This window comes from Epinephelus moara, chromosome 14, assembly GCF_006386435.1.
Source record: "Epinephelus moara isolate mb chromosome 14, YSFRI_EMoa_1.0, whole genome shotgun sequence".
NCBI classification, from domain to species: Eukaryota; Metazoa; Chordata; class Actinopteri; order Perciformes; family Serranidae; genus Epinephelus; species Epinephelus moara.
This window is the reverse complement of record NC_065519.1, coordinates 14,600,779-14,624,548: the sequence shown is the minus strand read 5'-3', so window position 1 is coordinate 14,624,548 and position 23,770 is coordinate 14,600,779. Positions and strand designations below refer to the sequence as shown.

General features: G+C 40.9%; 2 protein-coding genes across 2 annotated transcripts in view; one reads left to right on the top strand and one right to left on the bottom strand.

Annotated features, from left to right (window-relative positions):
* The window catches only part of LOC126400669 (protein yippee-like 5), a 5,854-nt gene extending 5,476 nt beyond the window's left edge, over positions 1-378 (bottom strand). The window contains exon 1 of the mRNA XM_050061559.1: positions 223-378. The gene's annotated coding sequence lies outside the window, so the exon portion shown is untranslated. The remainder of the gene's footprint in view (positions 1-222) is intronic.
* On the top strand, positions 353-23,770 carry plb1 (phospholipase B1). The gene is made up of 45 exons (XM_050061558.1): positions 353-480; positions 2,612-2,791; positions 5,328-5,503; positions 6,483-6,529; positions 6,629-6,692; positions 6,823-6,886; positions 7,013-7,047; positions 7,867-7,933; positions 8,031-8,079; positions 9,272-9,337; positions 9,430-9,495; positions 9,595-9,650; positions 9,831-9,900; positions 10,896-11,003; positions 11,121-11,174; positions 11,603-11,671; positions 11,823-11,909; positions 12,004-12,064; positions 12,147-12,205; positions 13,206-13,279; positions 13,407-13,450; positions 13,880-13,988; positions 14,110-14,161; positions 14,278-14,358; positions 15,784-15,849; positions 15,961-16,061; positions 16,140-16,221; positions 16,386-16,490; positions 16,581-16,676; positions 16,769-16,840; positions 16,934-17,011; positions 17,123-17,183; positions 18,209-18,267; positions 18,739-18,806; positions 18,888-18,931; positions 19,055-19,154; positions 19,237-19,288; positions 19,384-19,464; positions 20,316-20,381; positions 20,605-20,699; positions 20,924-21,005; positions 21,895-21,999; positions 22,130-22,225; positions 22,364-22,438; positions 22,594-23,770. Exons 3-45 carry the CDS (start codon positions 5,443-5,445, stop codon positions 22,975-22,977), a joined length of 3,411 nt encoding a protein of 1,136 aa, XP_049917515.1. The 5' UTR covers positions 353-480; positions 2,612-2,791; positions 5,328-5,442; the 3' UTR covers positions 22,978-23,770.

Genomic DNA, 23,770 nt, shown 5'->3' with positions numbered 1-23,770 from the left:
AGACAAGCACTTTTGTCAAACTGACAAAAGGGATCACATGTGCTGGTTTCCACAGAGGTTTTGGACATGTTGGCTGAGTGGTCTCGTGCAGATTTATCAAGTGAAAAGAAGCTAACGTTAGATTAGCCGTCCAGCTAACCGCGATAACGACGACAAAGTAGGAACAAGACGGACAACAACAAAACGTTTATCTCCGCTCCTCTACAAATGACGGTGTCCTACCTTTTTTAATTTGTTTCAGCGGCACAAAATGTCCCCACCAGCGATGATGTCACCGTTGTTTTAACTGTGTTTTAGACGCACATCTGTTGTTTTTACCGTCGTCGTCGTCGTCTCGGCTTTGTTGTTCTTTTTCAGCTGTTCCTGTCTGCGCTGTGCTAGTAAGCTAGTATCAACATCCGGTCGTGACGTAGAAGCCTGTGGTGGCGCGGCACGCGGGTGCTCCACGAGGTGTCAGCAGAGCGGAGGGAAGCCTTCATGGTAAGAGTTGTAGTTTTGGATTTTGCAGGCCACAAAGTGGTACTATTTTAGTTTACTTAAACTAAAGTAGCAGTACCACCGTAGAAAAATATTCTCTTTCAAGTAAAAGTCATGTATTCGACATTTTACTGAGCCTAAGTAAAAGTACAAGTATTAGCGTTAAACTATTAAAGGGACAGTTCACCCCAGAATCAAAAATACATATTTTTACTGTCACCTGTAGCTCTATTTATTAGTCTAGATTGTTTTGGTGTTAGGTGCTGAGTGTTGGAGATGTCACCCGTAGAGATGTCTGCTTTCTCTCTAATATAATGGAACTAGATGGCACTCGGCTTGTGGTGCTCAAAGCGCCAAAGAAATACATTTGAAAAACTCAACAGCAATGTCCCTTTTCAGAAACTACAACCCACTTACTTTGGATAATTCACAGACCTTGTTGTTAGTAGTTTCATGTAGGAACTATTGTCCTTCTACAGAACTACACCCACTTAACGTATCACTGAGCAGAAGGAAGAGTGCATCTACTCATGGATGAAAGGCTCATGCTCATGACAGCAGATGTAATTGCCTCAAACTAACTACTGAACAGAGGCTAAAGATCAGTTTTTACAAAAGTGGCAAAGTGAGCTCAGAAGTATGACATCATGTGATACATACATATGTATATTTTTTGAAGAATGTCCTTCCTTTGTTTAAGTAACATCAGTTTTACTTTAGCCACGCTGTGTGCCACTGTTTTGTTATTGTATGAAATGTTTGTACTCCATACCATGTGATATGGTCGTTAGTCAAGTACATGAAATGAAAACCATTAATTGGGTCTTCTTTAGCTGAGCTGTAACCAGAGACCATTGATAAACCGAGACAACCCAATTTAGGTTAATTTCCTGTTTCTCTGTCAGGTCGGTTTCACCACTGCCCCACTCCTTTAGGAGACTAGCGGCGATCCTGAGTCCATCTATTCCAATCATAGGGCCCTATTTAGATGGTCTAAAGCGGACGGCGGAGGGCGCATAATCCATGTCGCAAGTGTCATTGCTATTTAGATGCAGGCGCAGTTGTCATTTTCACGCCCTGCGCCCTCGTCGTCTAACTAGCAAATGAACTTGCGCTTCTCTGGGTGTGTTGGTCTAAAAATGAGGAGTGGTCAGGCGCAGTCATGGCGCGTTGCTAGTTAGATGACGTAAAAAGCAAATGCGCCAGTGACCAACAAAAACCTGGTCTAAAGTCAACGGCGCAGTATTTCGCTGTTAAACAAGTTAGTAATATGCGTCTCTAGGCGGGTGCACAACGCGCGTGCACTCTGCTCAGACACACACGGAGCAGCCACACATATGCAAAAGATAACAAATAAAAATATGATTACAATGTGAAAGGTTATTATTGTGCACATTAAAATATTTATCAGAAACACGTCTTAATGGTCAGTCATTAATCAGAATGATCTAATCGCAGTAATAATGGTCATCATAATTTGTAATAATGACAAATAAAATTGTGAAATCCTCGGGGAGCTTGGGTGCCTGTCTGCTGTCCCCGTAGATCTGGTTCTGACGGGCCTTCACCTCCCGCACGAGGAGATCCGTCTCCTCAGCTGTAAAACGCTCACTATCTAACTAGCTCTCCGCCATGCGCTCCAATCGCACCTCTTTTAAAGGGAATGAGAGGTGACACTCTGATTGGCTTATTGAATGATACGCCCAAAACACACCCATGACTAATTCACAGAGTAAGTCCAACCCTTTTAGACTCTCCGCCATGGCGCACAGTCTAAAAACGCGCTGTCTAACTAGCAAGTGACTGGGACACGCCCATGTGCGTTTTAGACCATCTAAATAAGGCCCATAGACTGTATAAAAAGATAGACGACGTTACAGCTCTTCAACAATGAAGCCAAAACATCTTGATCACCCCCATGTGGCTGGCTGCAGTATAGGTCAACAACCCCGCAACCTTCATGTTAGTGGATGGGACATGAGCCAAACTAAAATCTCTAAGTACACATCGAATGTTTTTTTGTCCAAAGATGGTTTCTGTTGTTAACAGTAGTTCATGTCACCCTGACGTTTGTTCAAGTGTTCGTTTTTCTGATAAGTTTGGTTTTAATCAGTTATTTAATGTTTTAAAACAGGGATTTGATGCCATGATTGACAGCTGTATGAGCCAGTCAGTGTGCTCGCATTCAGTGGCACTGCTCGCAATTGGTCGGATGGGTGTTTGTGCAGGAGCCCCGCCACTGCAGAGATCGCTACTGCGCAGGCTCTGGCTCCGAATGATGTCACCTGCGCAAGATGGCAGCAGCTGTAGCGGGGTAAGTGAATACATATCATCCATCTTTATATACAGTCTGTGTTTTCAATGGGAAAAGTGAACATGAGTACAGATTATGACCAGTTATTTTGCCCCATAGTCACCAAAGTAAATATTGGACCCAGTTTCTACTAGCCACATATTTTCCAAACATTCTGACACTAGAATGGCATTTTTCCGAAAGACAAATCAGGAGGAAATTAAGTTTGTTCGGGACATGTCTCTGTCTCAGCAGCACACTCTCGTGAGATCTGGCGAAACAGAATCTCTTTTCTCTTTTGGTGCTGAACCATTAGTCCAGTTTCACTGCAGTGCTGCCGATGTTGCTTTCCAACTGAATACACAGAAATTTGAATAGACTTATATGTGAAACTATGATTCAAAAGTGAAGACCGAAATAAAACTTGTGTTTCTTTAGTTAATAAAACTATTATTGTTATTATTCAACTGTTTTTGGAGGGGGGAAAGAGAACGTTATTAGACTGATATGATCTTGTCCTGGGTTGATATCAGAAATTAAGCTAGCAGATAAAAGACAAGCAGCAAAATTAGGAGTAAACATTAAATCTGTACTGTATGTAGTGTTGTATTGTTTTGAATCTGCTTTCATCCATCCACACACAACACTTCCAAACAAGGTGGGGGGATAACCAGGAGAGAAGACTGCAACTGCATAGGGGACCAGTTTGCTGTAACTTAAGCTAGCTCAGTGGTGCTAGGTGAGCTAGCAGTAGATGCACGCTTCCCTCTGTGCAGCGATTCGGTTGCGGGGTGTAGAGAGAAAATAGTTCCTACATGAAACTGCTCACAGCAAGGTCTGTTAATTATCTAAAGTAAGTGGGTTGTAATTTCTGGAAAGAGACATCGCTCTTAAATTTTAAAATATATTCTTTCGCCGCTTTGAGCACCACAAGCTGAGTGCCATCTAGTTCCATTATATTCAAGAGAAGGCAGACATCTCTACCGCTGATATCTCCAACACTTGGCACCTCACACCAAAACAATTTAGATTGATAAATAGTGCTACAGTTGAGAGTAAAAATATGTATTTTTTGATTTTGGGGTGAACTGTCCCCTTAAAGTACCAATAGTAAAAGTATAACATAACTTACTGCAACTCTAGTAGAACTGAGCCTGCTGTGAAAAAGATCCTACAGTTGACAAAAGCATCTCCACTAAGTGTGGGCTGGATCCTGTCAGGAAAGGCATGCAAAGTTTGATTGAAAAAGATGATGTAATAAAATATAATATGCACACCAACGAAAAATAAAAGGAAAAACCAACATGCCTACTGTGAAGTCTCTAAGTGAAGTTTAGAGCCACCGGGAAATTATGCTTCAAGTATTTATTTTGCTGCAACATTTCCCCGCATTATAAAAGTGTTCTGCTGCTTGATGGGAATCTGATAACTCCACAACATCAAGATAACACATTTTACTCTCTCTTGACTCCAAGGGTCAGGTTATCTGCAGAGCAGATCTAAGGACAAACTCATAAAGTATTTAGCAATCGAATCATATCTCATCACATCTCCAAAACTGAGCCTGTCCAGCTTCACAGAATTGCAGGTTGTTAACATATAATTATATAACCCTGAGTGAAATGTATGAAACACCGGTAAATGACATTTGTCATCACAGTTTGCAGAGTGTCCTACAAATGTGCAGCACTAGCATGACTAGAAGTTAAAGAGCAAAATATTAAATAAAATTGCATGTTTAAATATGACTAAACGTGATTTGCACAGTTCTGTCAATACTATTAATGATGTACTTCCTGTTTATAAACTATAAAACTAAGATTATAAATTGTGATTACAAGCAGGACAATCACTGTACAGTTGTTTGAGCTTTTACACCCAAATGAGTTTTATTATGAACCAGAAATGTATTCACCTACCTGGAAAATCACTCTGGTTACTATCACTGTGTCCACAAACTCTTTCCTGTTCCTTAAAATGATGGCGCAGCTCCAAATAAATGTGTCTTACATCTTACGGAGATGTTTATGCAGCCAAAATACAATTGTCTAAACTCTTTGAAATAGCTTTAAAAATTCAGTCAGTGTTATACCAGTTATTTGGATATTAGAATAAAGTGTGTTACTGTCCAGCTGTTAAAATACAGACACTAATATGGTAGTCGTGTGGTTCATAAAGAATTTGTTTAGTCTTTTCCACCCATTGACCATTTCGTATAGTTATTGATTTATGTTTGAGAGTCATATTGAGAGCCATAAACATAACTGCACATCTCACTGACCCTCCTGTTGCAACACATGTGGATATTCTTTAGATTTACGAGAAAAATTGCAGGTGACACACACAGATGCACACTGGGAAACAAATGCAGAGATAGTGAGGAGGCAGCATGACTTGTAATTTGGTTGATTGTTATCCAGATGAACTGATAAGAGGAAGATATGGCCGGGAATAAAAGCAGGAATTGTCACTTTTTGTTTCGCACAAGCAGTGGTTTCCTCCTGTCTAAAACTTTGCCCTCTTGGGGAGCTCTCTTTCTTCTCCACACCCTTTACAGGTACAGTGCAGCCTACTTTTACTCTCAGTCATTCTCTCTCTGAGGCTGAGGGGGAAAGAGAGGAGGGCATTACACAAACCCTCAGTGTGGAAGGCACTCCGTATCTCAGCACATCATGACTGGATCTGTGCTCCTGATCCTGGCAGCCCTTGTGGGAGCCTGCGCTCAGTTTACAGGTAAAGTTAAGGACGTGGTTTTAAAATCAAAGTTTCTACGCTGAATTATTTGTTGCAGTCACAAGACCTGTGAGTGAAAGGATGGCACGGTTATATAATGAGGTCAGGATGATGGTAACTGATTAGTCAGTCTGCTTTTCTTTTGAAGGATAGCTGTGGTCATGTTGACACTGTTTGGTCCATGTTTGACTGAGGTTGTCACACATATATGTTTAAATCGATATGATCTCTGTTAATTATACATTTGATAGATTAAAGATTAAAGAAAAGTTGGCGGTTTGCTATATCTCTTACACAGTGTCCCCTGTGCACAAATGAGTTTAGGATGCAAGGTAGAATTTAGTTTTGAAAAAGTAAATTCAGTGAAGACATCATGAAGCAGGAATGACCTCTAAAGTACAGTTATTATAAGATAACATCTTTATAGGAAATGTCCTGCCATGGTGTAACAAAAGAAGAGCCTTTTTAGATCCTTTACCATGTTAAAATAAGCTATTGGGAAAAATAGATGATGAAAGTGTTTTTATTCTTACCTGTTAAGTTTTTTAACTTAATTAACTCTTTAAAAATACATTTTTAAAGTGTAGCTTAAGGTCAAAAAAGATTTTTGGTGGTGGTGCAGTGGTTAGCACTGTCTCCTCACCACAAGAGTGTTCTGGGTGTAAAACCCACCTGTGTGGCGTTTACATGTTTTCCTCATGTCAGCGTGGGTTTTCTCCAGGTACTCCAGCTTCCTCCCACAGTCCAAAGACATGCAGGTTAACTGGTGACTCTAAATTGTCCGTAGGTGTGAATGTGAGTGTGAATGGTTGTCTTTGTCTATGTGTCAGCCCTGTGATAGTCTGGTGACCTGTCCAGGGTGTACCCTGCCTCTCGCCCAATGTCAGCTGAGATAGGCTACAGCGTTTTTACCTCTTTGAATTGTTTTGGTATCTTAGAAATGTACCAAGTTATTTTTTGCTTCTTATGTCACATTTAGATGCTGCCAGCACTAATATACAGAACAATGAACCATCAACAGAGGAGGTACAGTATGCAATATATGTATTATGTACTCTATATACTGTTCTGATACTCTGATACTGTACCAATGGCAGTCTGTGGACTTGTTTTTCTGTGCTACAGACAGAAAGTTACATGCCGTTCCTCTGCTCACCACCGCCTGCCCCCTTATCCCCATCTTCATCAGGTACTGCACTCTGTTATCAGCAAAAGTAATCATATTAATCTGACTTGAATTCAAACTGTTCTGTAAAACATGTTATCTTATACCATGGCATTGCTGACTTCTTCATGTCCCCCTGCTTCCTCTCCATCAGTTCACACTCTAAGACCTGTTGATATCTCAGCTGTTTACATGTTGGGGATTCCACTCTCACACAGGTAAACAGCCACAAATACAACGCAAATATACTCCAATAATGAGTCAGTAATGCACAGATGTGGCCTCCTGAGCTGCACAAAAGCAGAAGCTAAACTTTTATCAACTGTGTTTGTCTTCATCATTAGGGATGAAGCCTCCAGAGTGGTCAATAGAGTAGCTGGTAAGTCTATAGCTCTCACACATGCCTTTCTGTGGAGGCGTAATGAATTCACTTGAGAAAAATACAAAAAACAGCTCTATTTTTTCTGAATTAAAGAGATATTTATCTCAAAGTTATGAGAAAAGCTTTCATAAGAAAAAAATGCTTGTTTTTAGAATGGATGTGATAATAATCTTGTTAATTCAGAAAAATGAGAGTTTACAAGACTATTAATTTGTTAATTCAGAGAGACGGGAGCAGATTTTTTTTCCTTGATGAAAACTTATAGATAATAAGTTTGCTAATTAAAAAAGTTATTATTTTTTCTTCTTAAGCGAATTCAGTGAATTGAGTGTTTCTAAATTTAAGTGGAAAGAGGGGTTGCGTAATCATCTTAAATGTAAAATGCCTTGATTTTGGAGTCGGCTTTGAGCATATCAACATTAACATCTATGGAAAATATTAGTGAATACAACATACATAACTTCTTCCAGACAAGTATCAGTGCTATCAGAATTTTCCCTTTATGCTCTCAGATGTAGTTCAGTTCAAGGTCGTAGTCAGACCATGTCGCAGTAAATGTCAGATACAGAGCACACTTTGAAGAAACAACAATCTTACTGTTTTGTGGAGTTTATCTAAAACAGTGGGCCATAAACACGGGTTATCGACCCTTTTCCCACATAAAAGTACGTAAAACTGGTAACATGAGTGGAAGCTTTCACCAGCTCCCTTTGTCACAACAGCAGTTACAACATAACGTACATAATCCACTGTCTGGCTGTATTATAGGGAAACTGTAGATTAAATCTCTGTATTCGTGTCTGTGTGTGTTTATAGAGTTGCTGTCCATGTTTAACCCTGAGGTGATCACTCAACATGTGGATCAGCACTCATTGCAGCGCAGGTAAACACACACACGACACACACGTGCAGTCACAAACATACATGCTGTGCAGGATAAAAGTGCAGGTGTGTAACATGTGAGTTTGTGTGTGTTGCAGAAGCTTGTTGGAAGAAGCTGAGGAGTTGTCTCTGTCCCTGTCACATCAGGTACACATTAACCCTCTCATAAAATGTTGACGACAGTTAACAAGACTCAAACTGTCAAAGTGTGCAACTTGTGTTTCCTCTGTTTATGGAAAACTCCCCCATAAAACAACTTTTACACGTATATTTTTGCACTGGCTAAACAAAGGAAATATTGATAAGTGAGCGTTAGAGGTGCTGGTAGGTGGATGTTTTGCCTGTGGACGGAGCCATGGCTGTTTCAATATGCTACGCTAAGCTAACTGACTCCTGACTGTAGCTTCCCCAAATGTCACATTATTTTTGTTCTACCAGACTACACTCATATCACAGTGCGGAAGGAAGTGTGCATCTGCTCATGGACAAGAGGCTGGCACTCCTGATAGCACGACATAAAAACATTAATGCCGTCCTCCTTGGCTGAGCTGTAACGTTAGCTAGCTCAGTGGTGCTAGGTGAGTTAGCAGTAGATGCACGCCTCCTTCTGTGCAGTGATACAGTTGGCGGGTGTAGTTTGGTAGAGAGAAAATAGTTCCTACATGAAACTGCTCACAACAAGGTCTGTGGATTATATTCAGTAACGGGGAAGAGACATTGATTTTAAGCACCACGAGCCAAGTGCCATCTTGTTCCATTATATTCAAGACAAGGCAGACATCTCTACGGCCGATATCTCCAATACTCGGCAACTGAGATTTATTTTCGTGAGGTCTTGTTTTCCTTTGTTCATTATTTGGCATCTATATAATTCAATGTTAACTACATTCATATCTTGCTTACATGTTTTGTTTTACTCTTTACATTAAATTTGGAACTATTTAATATTGCGCACTTTACGCGCAGGTAATGAGAGTTATGATTAAGTTCGGCGGAGTAATATTGTAAGATGTGAGATGCCACAATTGTTGTCGATGTTCAGTAATTCTTTCACTAGTATGTTTATAAGTGAGACAGGAGAGAGAAAGTTGCCTTACAGTATCACTACAGGTAAGAGGAAATGTGTATTTTTGATTTCAGAGTGAGCTGTCCCTTTAACCAAATGCCAAAAAAACAGAAAATGGAAACTTTCAAACTCACGTTTTCAAATTGGTGTTAATGAGAGTTTGACTAAACAGGTGACTTGTCCAGAGTGTATCCTGCTCAGTCAGCCAGCAGGACCCTAAACAGAATATGTAAATGGAAATAATTTACCTTTATGTTTCATATATCTTCGCAGGAGACAAACTGGAAGTTTGTGCTGCTGTTTGTTCCTGCAGATTCACTGTGTGCCTGTTCACCACGTGTAAGATTCCTCACTACAACAAAACCATGTTTTATGTAACGTGAGTTTAAGCTAATGAAGGATGTTAAGAGTGTTTCTTTTTTTTTTATCAGGTTGCTGCAGATGTTAAAGCTACTGTACAGGAAGTGGAAGCAGCTCTGCAGTTGTTGCAGAAAAGGGTATTGTACCTTTGTTGAATTGAATTGAATTGTTGAATACAGTTTTGCCATTAACAGACAGAATGGGAAAAAGTTAATATGCTGGGTTTATGTTTACAGTTGCATCGGACCTTAGTTCACGTCGTAGTCTGGAGCACAAATCAGCAGCGGGATGAGTGAGTGTTTTGATTTGTTGTTTTTAAAAATCTAGCGTAAAACCTTGAATAAACTATATTTACTCACTTGTTTCATTATGATAGAAACCCTTTTCTTTTTATGTGTATGTGGTTTGTTGTGTTGTGGTCCTGATAATTTTAATATGCATGTGGGAGTGATGTGTTGTTGTTTTTTTGCAGGTGTGAGTGTTTGAGAGATGGAAGTATAAACTGGAGGCTGCAGAAAGGAACTCTTCTGAAAACACTGCAGGTAAAATAAGATAAAAGGTATCAGTGTGCTTGTGGCTCATCGCAATCATATTTAGCTACTTAATTAGAGTGTTGGGGGGAACGCGTTACAGTAATAGATTACTTTTTAGCAGTAACAAAGTAATATAACGTGTTACCATCATGGGAATATTATATCTACAGTGTCATGTAACGTGTTAGCTTCCGAAATGAACTGTTTGTTGTTTTAATTTTTATTCATCCATACTTATCCACACCGTTTTGCTTCTGCCAGTGCGCCACTCGAAAAAAACATCTCCCGAAGGTTGTTGTGTCTTGTCATGTCATTCATTATACACCAACTTGTAGAAGGGTGCCAGTGATCGTGTGCATTATTATGTCCAGTGTGTTTCCATTCATACACCTATACTTTATCCAATTCTGCTTTTGCATCCTGCCTGAAAGCAGCGGGGATAAAGAGCTGGTCTCCGCTTTGTTTTTTCCTTGTCGTCACACGTTATATAGTATATGTTGGATGTGTTTCCATTCACATCCCCAACAACAGTAGAGCAACTTCAGCACACAGTCCCGCTCTTGTACAAACTCTCTCTCCAGTACTGCTGTAGCTGACCGGCACACCTTTTCACATCATAGGCCGACAAATATTTATCCATATCTCATAATTATCAGACTGAACCTCTGCCTGACCCTCCCTGTGTCCAAGGATATTCATTTTTAAACGGTCTAGGCTATTTAATGGTTCTATATCATCACACTATTATTAATATAAGCAGGGGACTTTAATACAGAGTGGTAACCACTGTATGTGAACGCATGACTGGGTCAAAGCACTGGATTTTGAATGAACTGTAATAAACTGGAGCTTCTGTGCTTCGATTACATGCTGTGAAACAACATGACTCCATCCATTTTAAACGCCTGTTAGTTCTTCTGAGGTCATGTTGGTGAAAGTAACGCAAGAATAGTCTAATAAGTAACTTATTACTTTCAACAAAAATCCATTTGTCTTGTTTTCAGGACTCGCTAAGTGAAGTCTTAGACAACCCAAAGTGGCACAGCGAACGGGCAGACTTCACTGCTGTGCTGCAGTCTGCACCAGTCATCCTTGAAGGCATCTCAGATTCTGTAAGTGAAGAAAAGACACCAACTGTAAATTATACTGCCTTCCTTCCAGTAATGATGCATGAAAGACCCTTGAAATGGCTAATGTGTAACTAGCATGCATCGTGTGTTTCTTTGCAGGAGAACACCGGCTCTGACCTGAACCAGCTAGCTGTTCAGCTGTGGACAAACCTGGTGAGTTCGTATTAATCAGAGCCCTGAGTAACAATGACAGTGTACTGTATATACACAACAGGCTGGCTGACAACCTTCACCACTGATCTATATGTTGCTCTGACACTGAAACTGACCCTGTATGTGTCTCAGTTGTAAAATGAGCCGACAGCTAAGACTCAACATAACCTCTCAAAGCCAAAGTAAGATGGAACAATGATTACAGTGAGCGTTTATAACTCTGACGATGGATTAGATAAGAGATGCAAAGATTAACCTGATTAGATTTGCCTACAGGATGACTTTCTCCAACGTTGTTCATGCTACATCTATGAGCAGATAGAAGAATTGTGCAATCAGTACTGTTTGACGCTGTAAGGTCACTGGCTGCACACAATGATCTCACTTAAACCTAAAATCATAACCGATCATGACCCATCCCCCTCCAGCTCCAGCCATCGACGGGTGAGGCAGAGGTCATGGACACCAGCGTCATTACTATTCCTTGCCCTGCCCAGGTGAGGCACGCCACCCCAACCCATCCCATAACACTGCTACAGAGAAAAGCTTCACTAAATGGTGCAATGTTTTGCAGCAGCATTCAGTGCTTAAGATAAAATCAATATCAAGATTTTAAATCCGATACTGTGGTTAAAACTCTCATCGCAGGAACGACCTTTCCTGCGAACGCAGAAAAATACCCCCAGTGACAGAGAGAGCAAAGTTTACAGCAAAGCCTCCACACTAACAGATCCTGTAAGTCTTTCATCTCGACTTCACATCTCAGACGGCGATGATGAATGGCAGCACATACAGTTAAATTTATGAGAGAGTACTCTGTGTTTTTCAGGTTATGGGTACTGAGATACTTTGCACAGACCGCAGTCCATCTTCCACTACACCCACTTCAGGTAAAAAACATGTGTTAGCTGTTATTCTGCTGATGCATTTTGGGAAGCACTGTTCAATTCAACCACTTTATTCTTTGTGTAGTTCATGAGCTCAGACCTGGAGATATCAAGGTGGTGGCAGCAGTAGGTGACTCTCTGACAGTGAGTGTTTCCTTTCTCCTACTCTGTTTTTTGTTTTCTTTCTACAGTGTAAATGTGTATCTAAAGTACTTCTCTTAATGGGCATGAATATAGATTAAGATATACCATATATATATATATATATATATATATATATATATATATATATCCTCCTGAGACCTCAGCTTCTGTTTGGTATGCATTTTTAATTTCTCCTAGCTATTTTGGATCAGTAGGATCTGATAAGGATACAAAACCAAACGCTAAAATGACATCCTCATATGCTGCAGCCTATCCCAGCTGACATTTGGGGCAAGAGGCAGGGTGCACCCTGCACAGGTCACCAGACTATCACAGGGCTGACACATAGAGACAGACAACCATTCACACTCACATTCACACCTACGGACTATTTAGAGTCACCAATTAACCTGCATGGCTTTGGACTGTGGGAGGAAGCTGGAGTACCCAGAGGAAACCCACACTTACAGGGGAGAGCATGCAAGCTCCGCACAGAAGGGCTCCTCCACCCTCGGGTTCGAACTGTCCACCCCAGGTTCGAACCAGGAACCCTCTTGCCGTGAGGCAACAGTGCTAACCACTGCAGCGCAGTGCCGTGCAGCAAATCTAGAAGTCTTGTTTTGTCTAGATTTGTTCATTTAGAGGCTCTGCTTGATTTCCCTCGATCCATACTCCAAGCTAGGAATGTCATTTTGTCTGAAGGAAGTCTGTCACACCTAATTGCTCCCAACATCCTCAAACAAGACAATAATAAAGTCCCGACAGCCTCAAATGAGACAGCTATAAAAGCTTGTTACTGTCGCTAAAATTGGTCAAATTTGTTGCTGTATCAAACTACAAACATTATTAATCATAGATAAACAAGGTGCGATCAGGTTTTGTACCTTGTCCACTGAGGACGCAGGTTCTCAGGAGGATAAAGAACAGGACAACATGGAGCTATTGTGTTTTGTACTGTTTGTGTGTGGATGTGATCACACATACTGGTGTTTTTCTGCAGGCAGCCAACGGTGTGGGCGCAAAGACAGACAACCTTCTGTTAGTGGCAAATGAGTACAGAGGACTGTCATGGAGGTAAGATAAGCTCAAGTACACCTTTGTTTGAATTTTGATAGTGTGGGAAAATACTTTAAATAGTTTGTTTGGTCATTTTGTGAGCTTCATTTGAAACTAAAAAGCTTTTACTTCTTTTTTTTTTTAGCATTGGTGGTGATGGAAACATTACCACGGTGACCACTCTGCCAAGTATGTATATCAGATGTCGATCATTGGCCAGCTAGCATTGTTCCTGATAACGTCTAGAATTATGGTGTCTTATCACCATCGTTATAGGACTCACTGTTCAGCAGTTTTAGGGTGCCTTTAATCATCAGTATCAAGATGCCGCATCTTTAATACATGTGAACAGTTTTTTAAAAAGTTCACAAATTTATCAACTAAAAAAAATTAAGTCGAGGTTCACTTTAGTTTATGTCCTGGTCTGAAGCAAATAGCAGTTTGCTGCTGATGCTCTGAATATCGTGTAGAGCTCCTTTAAGATTTTATGAGGATAAATTTTCATGCTCAGCTCTCCTCTGCTCCAGTATTTTCACTGGTTTAATGACAGAATGTGCACAATCACGTAAACCAATTACCATTGTAGTTTTTCTGATCTTCTCTGTTTGTGGTCTGCAGACATCCTGAAGGAGTTTAACTCCAATGTGACCGGCTTCTCAACGGGAGTAGGTAACCAGAACTCTGCTAAAGCCTTCCTCAATCAGGCTGTGGCCGGAGCCAAGACTGGGTCAGTCATCATTTTAGTGTCACAAACTGTTTCCTGTTACTTACCCTTTATTTATAAAACCCGAGCAGAATTTATGGCACACCAGAATGAAAATTTTACCATCCAACCTTTCTGTTTTCAGTGATATGGTGCGACAGGTGCGCGTCCTAGTGAACAAAATGAAAACTGATCCGGTGAGGCAAACTACAGTAGGAACACATGCAGATATGCTCTCATGTAACCTTCGTCTCAGTTTTATGTTCACAATTACAGAAATTAACAGAGCATTTACTTCTTATCTGCTTTACAGCGCATCGATTTCCACAGCGACTGGAAAGTCATCACCATGTTTATTGGTGGCAATGACATATGTGACTTCTGCACAGACAGCGTGAGCACTACTTGTATTTTTTAATCAAGATTTTCGCATCATTTCTTATTTTGGCACTACTTAGTTTCATGTAATTGTTTAACTGTCTTACATTATATACAGAAAAATATATGTTCAGGATCTTTTGACATTTCAAACAATATTTTTTAAGATCTGTTTTATAATTTCTTTGTTATATTGAAAGCCACAATTATCAATAGCAATGTGAGCAGTTTTGTTTTATAGCTGCAACTGTCAGTTTTGATCATTTGCTCTGTCAATGGAATGTGAAAAAATACAACAAAATGGCCATTGTGGTTTCCCAGAGCTGAAAATTATATATTCAGATTGCTTGTTTTGTTGATCAACAGTCCAAAACCATCATAAAAGAGCAAGAAAACCAGAAAATCTTTAAGGAATACTTCACCCCTAAAAGACCATTTGTATTTCAGAGAGAAAAATGTGTTTATCTCGCATGCCTCTGGTGAAGGATAAATCCAAAAATAGATGAAATTCTTGATAAATTCAAGTCACAAGTGTCCTGGTTCAACAGCAGCTAAACTCTAGCAAAACATCTATTCACAAACTCTCTCTCAACTCATGCAGTATGCTCTGGTACTTCCCAAACAGACTTCCCTTTCCACTAAAAGTGATACTTATACTCTCTTAAAAACCAGACTCCATTGACAAAAACGGCAATTTTACCTAGCTTAACAGGGGAACTGCTAGTGTGCTGCTGCCTCGATCAGTTAGTTAGTTTGTGTTACTGTGTGACTTTGGTGAATCCAAACTAACCATTTTAAAGCACCAAAGTCACACAATAAGACAAACAAACGAACTTATCGAGGCATCAGTAGACCAGCAGCTCTTGTGTTCAGTGAGGTAAAATTACTGCTTTTGTCAATGGAGTCTGGTTTTTAAGAGAGCAAAAATTTCACGTTCACTTGAGTAGAAGTAGAAGAAGAAGATTTTAATAATAATACTGAAGAGGAAGTTACATTTTTTTCACTCTGTTGTCATACACACACAGGCCTAAAATACACACACATGCACAAACAGGACCTATACACACATTAAAATGGAGCGATGGCAGAGCGAGGGAGCTTCCAATGGGCAGGCACTTCGAGCAGTTGGGGGTTTGATGCCTTGCTCAAGGGCACCTCTGCAGTGCTCAGGATGCACTGGCACCTCTCTTGCAAACAGTCCACACTACATATTTGGTCTGGACAGGGATGTGAGCCTGCAGCCCTCTAGTTACAACCCAAGTCCCTATGGAGTGAGCTACTGCCACTCAAGTGCAGTCTGTTTGGGAAGCAATGACCATACTTGTTACAGTGATAAATTGATATACAGCTGGTCATTTCAGGGGGATGAATACTCCTTTAAATAGGTGCTTACGTATGCACAGGTTCCATTTCATGCTTTGGGTCTTGTGTACTTCCACAGGCTGTTTTCTCACCCAGGAACGTGGTCGAGCGTATCCGCCAAGCTCTGGACATACTCCATAGTGAAGTATATTTTCATCCTCCTGCACAAACATACAACCTCATTATATGTTAGCAAGTTCAAAGTCATGATCTAAACTGCAGACAATCTAGAAACTTTATGTTTTTTATCATCCAGGTGCCTCGTGCCATCGTCAATCTGGTCGAGCTGTTAAACATTGTACCGTTACGTGATCTGCATAAAGATAAAAGTCTGGGCTGTCCCACCTGGTTTGTAAGGTCAGTGATTGTTCTGGCTGTGTGCGACAAAACAACTGACTGAATCATTGTTTAACAGTTTTGATATTTGTGTTTCAGTTTAGTTTGCCCCTGCATACTGAAGCCTAAAGATGGGTCTGCTGAAATCCAGAAGGTCAATGACTTCAACAGAGCCTATCAGGTAAAAGACGAAGGGATGCTGGAAGGAAACACCTGAGTTTTTTATACATTTTCTTAAGCACTTTTGCTTTTAACCTACCTTTTATGGGTTAAATCATCATCATCATTATGACTCTGCCAACTCTAAATAACCGTCTTCTATCTTCTGGCTGTCTTTCCATCCAGCGTGGCATGAGAGCGCTGATTGACTCTGGGCGGTATGACACTCACCACAACTTCACTGTGGTGCTGCAGCCCTTCTTTAGGGAGGTTATCCTCCCCACATTGGAGGTAACACACTTGAAACGTTAAATATCCCTCATGGATTTCATTTATTATGTATTTTTTTTAAATTTCCTCCCTTCCTTTCTTTCCTTAAAGGACGGCCGGCCTGATCGCTCGTACTTCTCACCCGACTGTTTTCACCTCAGTCAGAGAGCTCACACTCTCATGGCTCAGGCTCTTTGGAACAACATGGTAGGATTGACTTTTTTAGAGAACATCCTTACATTTGTATTTTGGCACATGTGGTTTTTATTTCTCTTATAATGACTGTCACAATCTCTCAGTTGGAGCCCGTGGGCAACAAGACTTTCACACAAAACTTCTCCAACGGCATTGATCTGAAGTGTCCTACTGAGGTGACTGAGTCCAACAGTTTATCAGAAACTAAACATTACATGTTGTTTTATCATTTTTGTGTTTTAATGTGTTTTTGATTGTTTCTTTATCAGGACAACCCATTTTTCAGGACTGCTGTCAACAGCAACTACACCTTTCCAGGCCCTCCCCCAACTCCTGCTCCTGTAACAGTAGGTCATATTTTCTTTCTTTCTTTTTAGAATGGCAAGTCATTTTTATCATCATTCATTGCACCAAGTAATAGAGTATAATCCCTAAAACATGTCTCTGTCATTTTTTAGAATTGGGGCAGTGACTTTTCCTGCAGTAACACAGCTCCATCCAACTCTGTGCCCACTTCAGGTAAGCATTTAAGGTCTTACTTATATATTACCAAGGGATGCACGACAATATTGGCACATCATTGTTATCAGCAGATAAAGGCTTTAAAATGAAATATCGGCATTGGGTTGAAATGAACATTTCTGACACTGTGACAGCACAAGAAGATGGCGCTTTAATTATGTGACTTTAATCAGTCAGCAGGTCAAAATTTGCCCTGGGTGTGGCTACTGAGCATCTTCCAAACCTGTTACAGTAGGATGAAATTTGCAGTTTTGTTTGAGGTGTTGTTACACTGAATTCTGTGACCCAGCCCCTAAACCTGAACACTAACCACTCAACAACTAAAAAAAACCTTAATGATTTTTTTAAGGGGGGCTGGCACTAGGTCACAGAGTCTGTTGGGTCACAGATTTTGCTGTTCGAGTGTTACATAAAAATAAATATGGCATGTTTTACATGTAAATGAAGCTTTGCATTGCATCACGCAGGACACAAAATACGCCCAAACTGTAATCAACTGACAGCCGGCTGATTGTTTCTTATCAGTCACACACCAATCACAACCCATCCCCACACAAGGTGGTCCATTTAAATATGGCATCCTACTCACTGATCTCTACTACACCAATGCTGCCACACACTGCTGCCACTGCTGCCAGTCTAACATGGCTCTAAGGTTAAATGGTATTTAAAGGCTCTCTAAGTCTTCCTAAGCTTGAAAAGTTTTTGTCACATACAGCAAACATCTCCTCACGATCCGCTAGCGCTTCACTTCTGTTTTCGTTCAACAATGTTATCAAACACAACGGAGCTAGCTCGCCTTTTAGCCTCATTGTAGCCTGTAGCTCTAACTGCCTCTCTGGGCACCGCGTTCATGTGTGCGCGCTGGCTGGTTGGTGCAGCCTGGACCAAAATGTTTTTGTTGTTGGAAAAAAATTTGCATATATCATCAGAAATGAGATGTAATATTGTGCATCTCTAGTATTACCTCAAGAGAAATAGAGGTTTGACGTAAAATATTTCTCATGTTGATCTTTTGTTAGCTCACAGGTTGCGACCAGCGGACATCAAAGTGGTGGCTGCTGTGGGAGACTCTTTAACAGTAAGTTTGTACACAAGAATGTTACCAAGGATTTTAATCTTAACTCGTGGCTTTTCTGTTTTGAAACGTGCCAAATAAATTGAGTTTGCTTGCATACCTGCTAACAGACTAAAGATAAGATGACAAAAAAGGTAAATAACTGTAAATGTAATAATATCCAAGTATTACCATGGGTCGATTATAAGATAACGGGCCCCTGGGCAAAGGCCCCCATCACCTTCCTACATAGGAGCAAGACACTTGGATAGGAGCAAGTGACTTTGTGGTCATTTTGTGTCTCCTTGTAGTTGTTTTGTGTCTTTCTTGGTCGTTTGTTGTTGCTTTGTACTAATTTTGTGCCTCTTTGTGGTTGTTTTGTGTTCCTCTCTCTGTCTGTATCTTTTGTAGTTTAGAGAGCATTATTAATGTAACAGGTCAGGGAAAGAAACAGAGGAATGATTGAGTAGTATAACCATATTTTTCTGCATGTAGGCCGGCTTTGGTGCTAAGGCAAAGAATCTCCTGCAGCTAAGAACTGAGTACAGAGGGGTGGCATGGAGGTGAGAGACTGCACACAAGCTATATGCATGACAAATGTATTGTGATCATTTTATTCATTGTTTGTTTTTCATTAAAAAAAGCATCGGAGGAGACAAAAATCTTGAGACTGTCACAACTATGCCCAGTAAGTCCCAAGCCTTATCTGTCCTGCATGATGCATGTTAGCACCACTAGATGGCAGATTTGGACTGTAACAAAACGTTGTGCAGTCATTTCTTTACTTTTTTCTTTTTTCTTTTTACATCAGACATCCTTAAGAAGTTCAATCCTCAAATCAAAGGGTGGTCAAAGGGACAAGGGAAGTGGCAGACTGGATTCAACATGGCTGTGTCAGGAGCTAAAATAGCGTGAGTTCTAACATTTCTTTGATGTGTCAGGAGGCTTTCAGTTGTTTTAGGGTTTGGTGCACTAATGACAAATCTCTTGCAGGGGAATACCTGGGCAGATCCGACGCCTGATTGATACCATAAGGAATGACTCTGTGAGTTTAATATGCATGCACTGGTGTCATTTTGTGAGCACAAATTATGATGTGCAAGAAAATATGTCATCTTTGCCTCCTTTTAACAAAAATAGAAGGTGGATTTCGAGAATGACTGGAAGCTGGTGACCCTCTTCATTGGAGGCAACGACCTGTGTCAGTACTGCAATGACCGGGTGAGTTGCTTTAAGAAGTCGTCACGGGATAAATCAGGGTGATTCAACGTATGACGGACATTTTCAAAGCACTCCCCTCCTGCCGTAGCACAGTGGTCAAACATCATGCAGTGTTGTGCGACGCCCCGTGTCGAGCCGTCTCATGATATCACTGTCCAAACGGGACTGCACACTGGAGCAGAATAATCAAGCTTTGTGAGCAGCCCTCCCCTAATTGTTTTATGGTGTCAGAGTAAGATGAGAGCAGACATGGTTTCTTTTCAATGAGCACATTCTGTCACACAAAACACCCCCCCCTCTCCTCCTCCCGTCCTCTATCTCGGCCTCTGTCTGCATTAAACAAGCACACGAGGCACAGTGACAGGCCTTGTTCTCCAAGAGGCATAAACAACACAGAGGTCAGCCCAGACTCTCTTCATCCTGTCTCTGCCTCCTTCTCTCTCTCTTCTTTTTCTCATTTTGCCTCCATTTCCCTTTCTCTCTCTCTCTCTCTCCATTACTCCCCTCGCGCTCCACCGACACTGTAGTCTCTCTTTTTAATGTTTGTGCTTTGAAGCAGAATATCAAAGCACGGCATCAATTTAAGATGAGCTCTGAGACTGTGGTTGTGACAGCTTAGGGTTAGTTGTTGCTCGTACGCTCATACATGTTGCATGGCGTCGGATCTTTTGGTTGATGTGGACTTTTTAGCTGTAATTTTGGCCAGTTTCCCTGAAATGTGCCTTGATTATTCTGCTTGTCCGCGGCCAAAACAGAGAAGGGCTGCAGATAGGAAAAAAAGGCAATATAGATTGATAAAACGCCTCGTGCATTATGTGTAATATTATTTATTCTTTTGTTTTTAACTACAGGTCACTCTGTCACCTCAGAACTACAGCCATCATATGATGACAAGCTTGGATATGCTTTATAAAGAGGTAAAATAACGATGTTATCTACCAATAAATAACAGTTGATGATGCAAAAACACTGTAATGAGTTGGAAAATAACAAAGAATGTGCAGTTTTTTCTCCCAGATTAAACACATTCATATTTTATTCCCTTCGCTTCCCTTAAATTATCATTAATAAAAGAAAAAAATCTTGATTTTACACTTTCAAAGTGCGCAAAGGTCATGTTTTCTCACTCTCTGGCTACAGGTTCCCAGGACATTTGTCAACATCTTGGAGATCCTAGAAATCGAAGGCCTTCGCAGGATCAAAAGGGATAGTCTCGGGTGCAATGTGTTACAAAAGTACGCCCATTGATCCACTCACTCCAAAGCAGATTGCTCCCGTGCATGAACAGCACTTCTCTTAATAATATTGATTTAATGCCGAATCAATCCAGCAATGAAATATAAAATGATGTGGTATTTATTAAAGGATATCTCACCTGTAAGCAATTTGTCTCAATTCAGTTATGATTTAATATTTTATTTCCCTACATAAGCTGTTGATTTTCACCCTCGATCCTCAGGTTTGTCTGCCCGTGCATGTTGTTGCCAGGAGAGGATTCCCCAGAGCTGGCTGAAGTGAAACGGATCAATCGGGAACACCAGGTTAGCAGACTGGAACAGTGGGGCCAAAAATGTTTGACCAGCAAGGCAGCAACTTACATTAGTGTGATGTGGAAACATGAAACCTCCAGTGCACATATCGTGAAGGTTTAATTGATTGTTCAGTGTTGTGGTGTTTCTTAAATGGGGGTATGCGTATCCTTCCGTCCGTCCCATTCTTGTGAACACAATATCTTAAGAACACTTTGAGGGAATTTTTTCAAATTTGGCACAAACGTCCACTTGGACTTACATTTGAAATGATTAGATTTCAGTGGTCATTGGTCAAAAGTCAAGGTCACTGTGACCTCTTCTGTCACATTTTTGTGTTGGTGATATCTCAAGAACACCTTGAGGGAATGTCTTCAGTGTGGCACAAACGCCCACTTTGACTCAAGAATGAACTGAGTAGAATTTGGAGGTCGAAGCTCAAGGTCACTGGGACCTCACAAAATCTGTTTTTGGCTATAACTCAAGAATTCATCAGCTAGTATCTCACACAAATGTCTAACAGGATAAATTGATGGAGTGATGATATTTTATATCCCAAAGGTCAAAGGTCAACTTCACTGTGACATCATACTTTCTACCAAAACACTTTTCTAGCCATTGTTTAACGCCGTAACTCAGGACCAGAAGAGGAGACACTGGGTGAGATACTGAATTGGTGATCTTCTGTGCTGCCAGGTGGAAGATGTGTGTAAACCAGTGCGTAGCTTCTTTGTAGCGTCCTTCATATTTGAGGCACTGTTACCTGTCATGGCTACATATGAGTCTTGACCGATATGAATGTAAGCTAACTGTGATTTGACTGGTTCGTGGAGGCATACAATCACAAGGCGATAATTCTTGTTTTAACCAGGTAATTGAACTTTTGTGGCCTCTCTTTCAGATTGAGACAGAAAAACTGGCGTATGGAGGCCGCTATGATGGAAGAGAGGACTTTGCTGTGGTCGTGCAGCCTTTTTTTCAGAACACCGTAGTCCCTTTGAATGTTGTAAGTATTTTGTGTACTCCTGAGCCTCCACTGCACTCTATATAAACAAACGTTCACACACAGTAACAAGACCTTCCCCTCAAAGGACATAACCCCTACTAACACTGATGTCAAACTATATCTTCCTCAGGACGGCAAACCTGACGACACCTACTTCTCTGAGGACTGTTTCCACTTCAGTGAACGGGGACATGCTGACATGGCTGCAGCTCTGTGGAAAAACATGGTGAGTCCACCGGCAAGGCGAGGAGTTAATGTCTAACTGCTTGACAGGGGAAGGGTTGCAGATATGTCTTTCTAAATGATCACATCTCACTGTCATTTAGTCATGTGCTGAGCAAAGATGTCCTCTGTTTGTCTCTAGCTGGAGCCAGTGGGTAAAAAACAGACGTACAACAATTTCACAAATGCCAGAAATAACATCAAGTGCCCCACTGAGGTAAGAAGTGTTGCTGCCGTGCTACCGCTGACCCATTTTTGATTTATCTGTGCAATTTGCGCACAATGGCATGAAAGGGTCATAAAAGTGGATCCATTCAGAATCATAAAAGTGGGTGTGATTGAATAGACAGCCTTCCCTCTTGTGTGTTCCAGGAGCATCCTTACATCTTCACAAAGGTGAACAGCCTCCCCAGTACGACTATCACCACCACAGCACCCACAACCCACAGCACAGCTTCAACTCAGCGCTCCACAGCACCTCCAACCCACAGCACAGCTTCAACTCAGCGCTCCACAGCACCTACAACCCACAGCACAGCTTCAACTCAGCGCTCCACAGCACCCACGATTCAAAGCACAGCCCTGCCTCTCACCCCTGACTGTACGAACTACGTCCCAGCATGGCTCACTGCTGTGCTCGCTGTAATAGGTCTCCTGACTGGCTTGGCTGTCACCTGGCTCCTCCTCTTCTGCAGAGCCAAGAGAAGAAAGCAGGAGCTGATGGCGACAGTGGAGATGAGGGCCAGTAAGTTTTAAAATGCTACTTACTGTGTTTTTGCACCGGACTATTCAAGGACCTCAACTGCAAAACAACTTTGCAATATCTAAAGTGATTGTGGGGATAATAAGGCAGGTTTTTTATATAAAAAAGACACGACAAGACAGTTCTGCTTGCTTCAATAGAGAAGTTAATTATTATCCTTGAACCACAGAAAATATTACACCAGTCTTCATCTATAGAAAGCAATAAATAAGATGAGAGGATAACACTTCAGCCAAACATCACTGAGGTGAAAGGTGTATTTAAATGCTGACTTAATGAAGCAATGCCGTCACCAACCATGACAAATCACAGCAGATTCCATGTGCAAATGTAAAGACTGAAACTACTGACTGGACATTAACTTATTACTGCTGTTATATATTTAATTTAACTAACAGGGTCTAAGAATGGAGGGTGTTGTATGCTGTACAGACTGTAAAGTCCCTTGAGGCAAATTTGTGATTTGTGAAATTGGGCTGTGAAAATAAAATTGACTTGTATTTGGCAGTACTGTCACACTTCTAGCCCGACCTTTCCAGGGTGTACCCCGCCTCTCACCCAGCGCCCCCCCCCGTGATGAATGAATGAATGAATGTCAGAGTTTTAATCAGGATTTTCAGATTAAAGATGTCGAGTACACTCTTGATGATGTAATAATGATGAAGATGTAAATATGAGTCGAACATTGTATGGTTGTTTTGTGCATTTATAAATAATTGTAAAGACAATGTAATTAATTCTTTCTTATTTTTTTATTATTTTAATGCCTTTGATTTTATTTAATTG